At 44.0% G+C, this 11,972-nt stretch overlaps 1 protein-coding gene across 4 annotated transcripts in view; it reads left to right on the top strand.

The window, feature by feature from the left end:
* Nucleotides 1-5,441, top strand: part of CCDC13 (coiled-coil domain containing 13) — a 30,520-nt gene extending 25,079 nt beyond the window's left edge. For all 4 annotated transcript variants that reach the window (XM_057398910.1, XM_057398911.1, XM_057398913.1 and 1 more), the window contains 3 exons: nucleotides 935-1,089; nucleotides 4,466-4,580; nucleotides 5,115-5,441. In XM_057398910.1, coding sequence (XP_057254893.1) covers nucleotides 935-1,089; nucleotides 4,466-4,580; nucleotides 5,115-5,262 — 418 coding nt within the window. In that variant the 3' untranslated portion in view covers nucleotides 5,263-5,441. The remainder of the gene's footprint in view (nucleotides 1-934; nucleotides 1,090-4,465; nucleotides 4,581-5,114) is intronic.
* The last annotated feature ends 6,531 nt before the right edge of the window (nucleotides 5,442-11,972 follow it).

The raw sequence follows: 11,972 nt of genomic DNA on the forward strand, positions 1-11,972 counted from the left end.
TATAATTTCTCATAGCATGTCACCAGCCTGGGAATTCACTGCCACAGGAGGTCAGAGTCTTGCCTGTGGCTAGATTAAGACAGTGATATAATTTTATTATAGTTGTAATAGTTTTTTAGTTATGCCAGCTAGGAGGGAAATAAGACTAATCAGGTCTCCTGATTCAGAGAGTAATCAGCTATCACCTTTGGGGTCAAGAAGGAAATTCTTTATTCTGCACTATACAACACAGTGAGTGAATTCAGGTTTCTGTCTAGCTGTAAACTCCTCTAAATCGTTTGGTGTCAGGCACTGCCCCACGCGAGATGCATCACTGACTCCATCTGTGGGCACGCATCAAATTTTTGTAGTTAATTTTCTAAGATACTGTGAAGGGTGAATAGAGTCGATTTGCTCTTCTGTATTGCACTATGGAATGAACCATCAGTTTCTTTTCCAGTCACTTCTTTCCAGGATAGTATCTAATGGCCAAGTTTATTAAAAGCAACGTCAAGTTTCTTTTCTTGCTTGCAGATAACTGACGCAAAACAGCTGATGCTGTTTTTATAAACTTTTTCCTTCCAAATTTTCCCAGGGTTTTCTTTTAAATGCAGTTTATTCATGTAATAAAAGATCTTTCCTCTGCAATCTGCAGCTTGCCTGCTCATCTGAGTGGTAAAATCACACGAGTAGCCAGTGTTAAGGGATTTAGGCAACCCCCATTAACAAACCCATTATTTCCAACTGTACTCATTAGTTAATTCTGTTTTGCAAATTTGAAGGATGTCATCTGGAACAATTTCATTGGGATTTTTGCCTTTGGATGCATGAAAAATTCTCTTTTTCCTTCTGTTGGGAGCTGTGCAGCATGAAGCAGGATTCAGTATCAAGACTGACTGATCCTTAATAGTCATGACATAAATAAGCTGAACTACCCTTTTTTTTTGCCTGCCAGGGTGGAGGAAAGCAGCAATAAAATCTTGGCAGCTGAGAAGAGTCTTCAGGAAGAGCGGCAGCGATGTGTCATCTTGGAACAGCAGCTTGAAAAACTGCAAATGGATGCAGGGAGTGACACAAGTGAACAGAAATCCCCCATGAGGAGCAAAACAGGTAAAGTGGAGCATTTGTCCCTCATCGTACCTTTACGGTTAATAGAAACAACATTTGGTCATTCATCTGCCAAACCTACACAAGTTCTTGACCTTACACATGGTGATTTGGACCTACCCAGACCAGTGGAGCAATACAGGATGTAAAATCCTGACCCCCATTTAATTCAAGAGGATTTTGGCACAGATTCAAGTGGGATCAGGATTTTTGCAATACATTGTTTTCATGGAATTACAGCCTACAGAAAAATACTTGACACTGCTCCATGTTGCAACCATGCCCACTGCTGTGTTCCCTTTACACTTCTGCCCGAGAGATTCATCTGAAGGTTAAGAGCAGAATTAAAGGGCGCATCCCAATTTAAGGCCTGTCTGTGTCTATGAAAAACTATTGCTGGTGATGAAGTAATTAGATCTGGTGTAATTTATTATCCCATGAACATGATAATCTCCTGCTATAAATATGAATGCCTCACTAGCATAGTTAAAGGAGGGGAATTCATGGTGGATGTTAAATTTCTATTTCCCTGATCAGATCCTTTTATTGCTTAAGGACTCTGATTCTATAAAGTGTCTAAACCAATAAAATGGCACATATTCTTAAGGAAACTTTTCCAGTCGTTTCCCTTTTTATGTGTATTTTCATAAAGTAAAAAGACTTTAAGTGCTGTGAGATGAACAGTAGGGACAGGAATTTCAGTTTGGCAAATACTGGGGTGGTGTCAGGTTTAGTTAGGGTGACTAGAGAGGTCACAAGCCTCATCAAAGACCCTGTACAAGCTCTTGGGCCGTACGGGGACTGCCCTGCAGCTCAGCAGATGGATGGTGTGGCTTTCCATCATTACTCTATCCAGCGCTACAGTGTGTACTAAGCTACCTCATCAGCTTCTTAGAGCTGCTCTGTACTGAGAGTGCTAACCTGCATGAGAAGTCACCTCCTTTTCCACCCATACTGGGGTCTTGTTTCTCCTTAGGCATGGGTCAGTCTGAGGTAACAAACACTGTTGTAACTGAATTGTGTCAAACCCACCGCTGTCTGTAAAATATGGATCTGTTCCTTGGAGCAGAACTGTTGTGTCCTTAGGAAGGGCTTCAGCCAACATTGACTCATCCCCATGTGCTTTTCTGTGAGCACTGATTTTTAGAGCTGTCTTACATATATTAACTTGGAGTCTGACAGGAGAAAATGTAGTGCAGAGAAACCTAGATCCTAATAGAAGCCTAGAGTTTAGAAAGCAAGTGCTACAGCCTTTAGCCTTTAGGATATACAACATTAATTTTGATAAGAGAGAAGTGCTGACGCTCACAGAAGTGGTATCATGGGATACCCTTTGTGATTCCCAGGAGGGTTTGGAGGTGAGAGGCTTTGGAGCCCTCATAGGGTTCTGCAGACATACAGAGGAAGAAATCAGGGGGTCTGTAGGGACAGGTAGTATCCAGATGAGAGCTGTGGGAATACAGTTCTCAATGGTACACTTTTTACTGACTCTGTGCCTTAAACAGTATGGGAGCATTTTGGTGCTGTCTTCTAGAGGAGAATTTAACTGAATTTTTGAGTGTTCAGACTTTGATACAACCTGGCAGTGTAAAGCCATGTAAAGAAATGTGTTGTTCTGTTATCACACATGTGCTCCACCTACGTTTGCCTTGCAACCTCAAAGAGATACAGCAATAAACTCTCCAGGTCGTGAGCTATTTTGGGCAAGTTGGGCTGTAGTAGCGCTTTGGTAACTCATCCTCTGTGTAGATTGGCATTTAATAGCTGGAGGAAACAGGCTAATCTTACCAGTGTGACAGGTTCCTTCTTACTAAATATTTAGTTTGTTAGCCTTGTCTGCTTAAGGACCAAAAGCTAATGTAGAGAAGGATTGTCAGTAAGACCAATACAAAGCAATCCTCTTTAAGTCCATGATGGGTAGGTAACAATTTATTTCACCACCCTTCTTTTGAAGAGAGCTCAGCCCCTTGCAATGTGCCAAAACTCTGGAGTTTATACAAGAAACGAGTATGCAAGCCCATAATGCACCTCTTCAGCAGAGCATGAAGTTTATCTAAATGCTTTCATGCCAGATAGTTGTGGAAATATGAAGGAATGAAAAGCTTGTATATAAAATAGAGACTAGAGAACCCACTAATTGACATAATATTTGCTTTTCTTTCTGAAAGTGCAAAATTGGAGAGAGCTGATCTAATTGCTAATCTAATGTTTCTAGTCTCTTCAGTTCAAGGGAAGTCTATAATGATGCTGAGTCGCTAGACACAACCAGTTGTGTTTTAAAATTACTCATGCTTTTCATTTTTCTGTTTTTTTTTGTTTTATCTGAATTTCAAATTAGCAAAAAATAATCCCAGATGAGAATAAGAAAGTTACAGCAGGTTTTCATTGGTCCTGTAAAACACAGCGTCAAGACTGAAAGCACTTCTTGGTTGTACGACATAGCCTGTTTCTTCTCATACGTTTCGTCAGAGTTCAGTACTCTCTGACCAGATATTTTAGATACTCCACATGGGAAGGATTTAGTGTTTTAGTACCATTTACTCCACTGATTCAGCCATTTATCTACAGCAGACACTACTCTCCAGTTCCCTCGGTGTTGGGATACGTTCAGCATCCTGTATGACAGCTGTGGTCACTTATTACATTCCTTTCTTAGCTTCTTGAGCACATCATCCTTGCCTGTCTTCACTGAGCCTTCTTCCATCATAGAGGTTTGCTGGTTGGTCACACTTCTCTGCATCTCCAGTCTCAGTAGTAAATTTGAATTATATTTCTCTATAACCATGGAAAAAGTTTTTGTGTCCTTTTGAAACAACAGGAGCAATTCTGCATGTTTTGGGTAGGCCTTTAATGAGGAAAGCATTCCTGATTCAGAACCTTAGTTTGAGGTATGTATTTAAGTGCTTTACTGCATTTGACCTATGTTGTGTTTATGCTAAGGATCAATGTGCTTTACAAAAGCTGCTTCAGTGTGTGCCACACGCAAACTTTATCACAGGCATCCAGGAAGCAATAGTTCTCATAAGCTTAAGTAAGTGAAACACAGTGACAAGATAAACATCAAAATAATTCTTTTGAACTGTTTCTATCACCTCTTGTTTTGTCCATTTAAATACTTTGCTTTAATTCTTCTCTGAATAGGTAGGCTCACAAATTACTGCATTTAACCCTAAAATGCAAACTCATCATGTTTTAATTTCACTGAAAGGAGATTAAAATAAATGGCTGTTCTATACATTTACAGTATTTCAGGGATATGCATAGAACTTAACAGATTCCTTCGTATTTATTGACTGTTTCCTAAGATTTACTCAGCATGTTACCGAGTGAAAATGGTTGTTTGTTTTACTAAAACTCTATTTTGTGATTAAATTTACAGGCCAGACTGTGAGTCACTCGAGGCTCACCTTGGATGTCAGTGATAGCAAGGAGTTCTCTGCAGCTCAGCTTTCCAAGTTGCCTATAGAATTGAAGGTAGAGGAGCTGAGCAGAAGGTATGGTTTCCCCTTCTCCATGCTATGTTACTCACAATAGCTAAAATTCATTGCTGTCCTTTAAGCAGTGATAGTACCTACACCTGCTGCTCAGAAGCTAAAACCTAGCAAAATCTATAGAAACCACAGATCATCTGGTTTTAGCTTCTCTATGTCATTCTTACACAAATTTCCTAATAATTATACAGATACCCAGAAATGTTAAGCTAATGCAAATGTTAAGCAACGCAAGACACATGCAAGGAAGACACCTTTTTTCTTTTTCTTTCCTTATGCATTGATTGCAAGCTTATTAGTGAAAATAGAATTATAATCTTTAACAAAGCAGATCTGAAAAGTATATTGGCCATCTAATACTTGTTTCTGTCTCAAAGGGAGAAGGAACAAGTGACAAGTCTGCTCTTTCTCACACCTCTCATAAAATTAACAGCGAGCATGTGTTTCAATGTTTTCTTCCCCAGAGCTGAAGCACTGTTCTAATTTGCTTTAAAGCACCACAGAGCACATAAAAGTTTTCCATTTGTTTCTTCATAGGCTTGCGATGCAGCTGAATGAGAACAAATCTCTGAAGGCTGCTTTGGAGACTGCCCTGAGGAAGAAAGAGGAAGACTTTAAACTGTATCAAGACACAATGGGCCAAGTGAAAGATATCTTTTTACAGGCCATTCAGCAGCAGAAATAGGAGAAGAGTTAAGCAAGATATTCAAAAGTTGTTTGGACTGCAAAGCAGGGAGAGAGCTCAGGCATCGTGCCCATGAAATGAAATGCAGTGGCAGTCTAGTTTTGCAGCCTCAGATCATGTAATTTCTTAGCATTTGCAGAAGAGGATGAGAAGTGGAGATAAAATACAAAAAGAGTGAAGGTTTTGCATGTCAGCAAATTCTTTCTTTAAGAGTTAGCTAACCAGCAACTGGCTCTCAAACTGCACATGCCATAGGTTGATGCAGTTTAGGAAGCTGCAGGTCTGCAGTGTGATTTTAGACAAAACCTCCCTAGTTTCAACAGAATCTTCATCAAAAGGGCTCAATATTCAATTCGCTGCTGCCTTTATCAGCTCTTGAAGGAGTTTGCTCTATAAAAGTTGTGCCAGCCCCCTTCCAAATTTATGCCAGGAGCAAACCAAGTTCTGTTTTTATCAGCACATTGATACCTGTCTCAGGCTTTCTGTAGCACATAAGTGCTAAGGGAGAGATTTAGCCTGCCCTGTGAATATTTGCAAGCGAATTTCGCGTGGGCTCCACTTACCATTCCAACCTGTTTCTTAGCTTGAACATATTGGCAGCAGAGTTTTCTGAAACTCAGTGGAGTTTCCACTGAAAAGGTAGACTGTGCAGATTACCCCTGCAATCAGTCAGACCTACCTTAAATTAGTTTATACCATATGAAATTTGCCATCCAGGTTAAGAATTCCCTATTCCTGTGTCCCTGCATTCACCTGTTACGCAGGTCTTCTCACTAGAAAGAAATGCTAACAAAACTCAGGCAGGTCCTCACTGCAGTAGTGGTAGGACTTTTGGAGATGCTGAAAACCCTTTCGTCTCTGTCCTTGTCTCTTGCAGCATGGTGAGAACACCAAGCGCAAGCTAATAAGGCATTAGCATGCAGCCTGCCAGCAGAGAGCTAGCCTTGGGGATTACAAGCAAATGGAGAGCTAGCCATTTTTGTATAGTGCTGCTTTGTTTCCTGGTGGAAAGTCTTGAAAGCTCTTCTTTTTCTGCCTTGCTTTGTCAGCCTCTTTTTGTGAGTGTGAAGTTGGTCAGATTTTAACCCCAGCCACCATTAGCACTAAGTGGATTTGTGGCCAGGCAAACCACAGCTCCCTTCCCCAGCACGGGGCTTGCGTCCTGACTCTGCTTGCATTGAGATGAGGCATGTGAAAAAGAACAGCGGGAGTTACTCCAGATGCGTCGAGGGTGGTGTCATCCCTGTGTCTTCTTTTCCTGCTCATGTTCAGAGACGTCTCTCTCCAAACAGTTTGCAGAATCCCTGATGGAGGAGCTTGGGGAGCTGAGGATAAGTTCAGCACCCAAGAGTTAGCCCTCCCTGTATTTAAAAGCCCTGCTCTGCTCCCCCAGCACTGGCCATAAAAAGCAGGACCAGAAATGTTCACCTTGCTGGTAGCATCAGGAAAAAGCATCTTGCAACCTACAATCCTCTCAACTCAAGGAATTGTAAATCCTGGATTGAGAGACAGACACAGCCTTGTCCAAGTGAGCTGTGGTTTGTTTCTGTTCAGCTCCATCCTGATGATTACGAGGTGAGGGATAGAGAGAGCAGACCTAACAGGAGCAATCAGCCCACCTCTGATAGATAAGGGCATGCAGTAGCGAGCAGATCCCTTTGAAAAGCTGTCTGAGCTGTGGCAGAGGTGTGGAGATTTTGCTATGCAGTGGCTGCTAAATTCAGGCTTGTAGCCTGTAGCTGGAGATTCTGATTTCACTTACATAGAAGTGCGAATCAATAATATTTTCACCTATGTACAGGAGAGGCAATCTGCTGTCCCTTCTAATACATGGTCAGCATTTGTCTCCTGTCTCATGATAAATCAGTGAAGCTCATACCATTTTCCAGCAGAATGGCTGTGAATCAACCCATGAAACAGAGATATGAAAATGGGAGTGTTATATGTTACAGAACACATATGGCTTGCTAGCACATGGTGCAAACCTCTTCTCAAATGCTGCAACATGGCTTGCTAGCACATGGTGCAAACTTCTTCTCGAATGCTGCAACACTCATTTCTTTAAACATATGTTTGTTGGGGGGGGGCACAGAAGCATTTTTTTCTTTTCCCACACACATACACACATGGCACCTCTGGACACCTTGAAAAAGAAGAAACTAAGATGCTATAAAAGAAGTTATTTAGAGATCCTGTACCTGTAGGTAACTGTTTCTCATGGAAATGTGCAATCTGTTGCACACTGTAGAGTCAGGAAGGGTTTTTGCACACAGGTCAAATTGTCCAGGTCTTCTCAGTTTTCACCTTAGTTTTGAAATAAATTCCCTCTGCATTTTCACAGTGACCTGCCTTTGAATTAATCCCCATGCTGACTCTTGCAGCAACTCCTTCCCAGATTTCCAAGATATGAGACTGATTTTCTTGCAGTGCATATCACTTTGTTGCTGAATGTAAGAAATCCTGTCAGACCCTGGAAGCAGCAGCCCCAGGTACCCCAACCCACTGCTCAGAGAACAAAACCAATGACAACATTTTTCTCACTGCCCATGAAAACCCATAACACTGGTACTTAGCCATAGGATCTCTCCAGCACGCTTGATATGCTGTTTGAACTACAGTATTTCTCTTAGGGATGTAGCTGGGCTTGATCTGAAGTCTCCACAACTCCCTGCTTTCCTTGGAAGTTTTATGGCTTCATGGATAATTACCAGCCCATTAAAATCCTGTGCTTTGATTCCTGTTTGAATTTCTCTGGCTGAAGTTTGCAGACAGTCATTGTTACACCTTTCTTTGCTAGATAAAAGCAGTGTGAATATGCAGCATTTCCTTGCTGGGACAGCCTTCATCCTGTGCAAAGTCATGTCACAGGCTGCTTTTTGATAAGCTCAGAGTTTTTTCAGTCTGTCATTGTAGCTAATGGTGGTGACAGGCTGGTGGTGATAACGCTCAGCACCGCTGGCACAGACTGGTGGATACAGTTAAGCTGTGAAGAACAGCATGAGGTTAATTTTGCTGCAAGTGTTTGAGGCTATGGACACTCCTTTTTAAGATATGCCCAGCTTTTAGCTAATATATGCTAAGGATATGAGACCTCCAAACACTTGGGCCGAACCCAAGGTTGTCTCCTGGCCTGGAGAGGGGAAGAGCACTTCCACAAAGCAGTCATAAAGTGCCTTATGGATGCATCTGATTTTAGAGGTACAGCTGAACCTCTGGGAATAGATAGTATTTGATGAATTGTCGTCGTTTTACTTTCAGCCTGTTGCAAGGCACCTACCTGCAAAGAGCAGGCAGTGTGAGAATGAGGAGGCTTTCCAGACTGGTCATAACATGAATTCAGTTGCATTAGCATGGTTATATACAGATAGTATCAAAGCAAGTGAGCTCTCCATAACATGGTGTCTGCTTGGCTCAGTGGTGGAGGATCAGCCAGCAGGTTGAAGCCCCACTATAACAGCTCCAGTTTAGAGACATAGATCAGGGCTGTGGGTGGCTCATGGCCCTTCCCAATGCTCCAAAGAAAGAAGACAGATTTCAGTTCTTCACATGGGTGAAATGGGAAAGAATTTGGTGGCAAAGGGGAACTGAGTTGGAAATGCTTTGCCAACCTCTCCATCAGCCACAACCAGCAGCTGCTACTGCCCTGCAAGGCGCAGGGCCCTCTCCCTGTGTGTGACAAAAGGAATGAGATTCAGTTTTAAATGGAAAAATACTCCAGCAGGGCCCCCATGCTCTAAATTAAGCCACAGCTGAGCCAAGAGGGGTATTGGGTTTCTCCCTTCATTCTCTCCCTCTGAGCCCAGCTCAAGAGCTGACTGCTCCCATGGGACTGAGCAGCCTCACTCAACAAATGCCACCTCAATCCCATGCGTCTCTACTTACAGCTCTGAAACCCATCTGCATGCAGGGGGTGAGATCCTAGGCTTTAGAGCAGCTTGTTTGTCAGCAGGGATGGTTATCTGCAGGGTGCAGATAACAGATAAGGTCATTCCATTGCCTAGCTGACCTAATTGGGGCATTTTTTTCAGGAATGGGAGGGGATTGTGAGGAGAGGAGCTGAAGGCTTTGACCTGATGCCAGTTGTCCCTGACAGGTGGTGGGAGCCTTCTTCAGAGTCCTTCTTCAGGGCAGCAGGAGGTCCTGGGATCTTTGATGGGATTGGTGTGTCATGGGGGATGCCATACTCTGGGAGCTGAGAGGGGTCCTGAGTGTGACCTTGGATGGATCAATGTATGAACAGATGGATGGGACACACATCCCTTTCTCCTGAGCCATCCTGCTAGCGTGGAGGAGTCTGCTGAAGTCCTTGTTGGGTTGGCATGTGCCACTTTTGCGTGGGGAACCCGATAGGGCAATCTAAGGCAGTATAAAAAATAAACAACTGTGGGTTATTATAATCCTTTTTTCTTCCATTTCACCCCAGAGAGTGCAGGGAGACAGCAGCGTAAGACAGGAACCAAGAAGAGCCCATGGGACAGAGGCAAGCGCCTTCTGTTGAACCCCACCACCTTCCACTTGCTGGTTAGCACACTACATCAAGGTCTGGACTCAGCTCGTGTGCCACAGCTTCCAACAACCATTAGAAAAAAGCTATAATTAAAAGCAGCTCAAAGCCATAAACAGCAGCTTGTCATAAAGCACTGGGGCAATAAAACACAGAGGTGTCCTCTGTACTGAGGCAGGCATGCTGGTCACATTAAAAATAGATCTTTTTACATTAGAAATCAAGAGAGAGGGTTTTCTTTTCTCCCAGTTTTTTCATAATAACTATAAATTAAAGCTAAATAATTTTTATCACCACAGTTCTCAGAGCCTCATGAAAAACTTATGCCCAGCCCTCCACTGGTGGTGTTCTTTCAATCCAGCAAGATCACAAATTATTCAGGATTTTAAAAGAGAGAAAATAAAAATCTATCATCATTCTGAAACTTTGTATGCTGATGCTCAGGGAGAGCAGCATGATGGGGCTGGAACCTGCTCCCTGGAGCCTCCCAGCATCCCAAAAGCGAGATCCCCATCTCCTCCAGCTTCCAAAACACTGAGCTTCCAGCACTGGTTGGGATTGTTAGGATCCTGGGGCATGACCTGTTGGTTTTCCTGTGCCCCTTTGCTTTGTTGCCTTCCTGTACCACGCTGCCACCAAGCAAGTCCATGTCCATCTGCACCCGCTGGTGGGGCAGAGCCTCAGATTTCCCTCCTGCAGAGGCTCTTTGATGTATGGCCATGACTGGCAGTAAACCCCTGCTCTCGAAAGGCACACAGAGCATAATAAATTGTGTTGCTGCACTTATCTGCACTGATCGCTTAATTACTTTGCCTGTAAGCACCCACTCAATTATGCCAAGGTCTAAAGAGATGAAGTTCCAAGAGCTGCTGCAGCAGGACCAAGGCTCAGGGGCATCCGAGGGGCAGGCTGCCAAATCCTGCCCAGCTGCTGCAATTTAAAATGGCTCATTGAGTGCTGAAAGTATTGGCAATTTAGTGCCAAGGGTCTCTCTATGCACATCAATTTAAAAATGTTGCCAAAACCCCTTTTTTATTCATGGCCAGTGCCATCCTGGGTGCCTATCTTGGGGATCCGCCCTCCAGAGCCCAGAACATGACTTCTTTCACCCCAAAGCAGACAAACCCACAGAGGTATTTATAAAAGCCAGGGATGTTATTTCTCTCCTTTGACCCTACAGGCAGCCCAGAAGATGGTCCAGGGTGGCAGCTCTCCCCAGATCTCTCAGGGCTTTGGTAGAAATTGCTTCCACAGGACACAGGGATGGGACTGATGCTGCATTGATTTTAATAACTTGGCTGACCTGTATTTGCCCATCCTGAAATAATGGAGGCCACAACCCAGTGCAGCCCCTTCCTATCTCGTTTTGTTTGCAAATGCAAAAGCTGACAAGCCACAAAGACACTCAGAGGGATGGAGCATCTCTGGTATGGAGACAGGCTGAGAGCACCAGAGAAGAGAAGGCTCCAAGGAAAACTTAGAGCAGCTTCCAGTGCCTGAAGGGGCTGACAAGAAGTCTGGAGAGGGGCTTTTGACAAGGGCAAGTAGGGACAGGACAAGGGAGAATGGCTTTAAACTGTCAGAAAGTGGGTTTAGATTAGATATCTGGAAGAAGTTTTCCCTTTGAGGGTGGTGAGGCCCTGGCACAGGTTCCCCAGAGAAGCTGTGGCTGCCCCATCCCTGGCAGTGTTCAAGGCCAGGTTGGACGAGGCTTGGAGCAATCTGATCTAGTGGAAGGTGTCCCTGCCTGTGGCAGGGGGGCTGGAACTGGATGAGCTTTAATGTCTCTTCTAATCCAAACTATTCTGTGATTCTAAGGGGCCCCTAAATTTGTTTTATAAAGGTGTGGCAACCTCTGAGCCCTGTGCTGATTTAAACACCACCTGAGACAGGGGGGAATTGCACCTTTTGGCTCCGTGCCTCAGTTTCCCCATTACCATGCAATGATATTTGCTTCCCCTCTAATCCAAAGCAATGGAGGCTTCCTCCTCCCTTGCAGGGCTCAAAGCAGGGCACCAAAGCACCCCCGCGAGGGGGACTGCTCCCTGCGGGATGTCTCCCACACGTTGGGGCTCCCCTGGCCAGCCCCGGGCAGCGCTCCCTGGCCCGGGTGCGCTTTGGCAGGCAGGACGGGTGCTCTCCGGCAGCTGCGGTGACAGACAGCTCCTGAACCAGCCCCCCTCCGCAGTGCTGCTCTAAAATAAAA

The sequence above is a fragment of the Pezoporus wallicus genome, unplaced genomic scaffold (genome assembly GCF_028554395.1).
Source record: "Pezoporus wallicus isolate ANWC-B61680 ecotype Strahan unplaced genomic scaffold, APGP_CSIRO_Pwel_v1 contig_3487, whole genome shotgun sequence".
NCBI lineage: Eukaryota > Metazoa > Chordata > Aves > Psittaciformes > Psittacidae > Pezoporus > Pezoporus wallicus.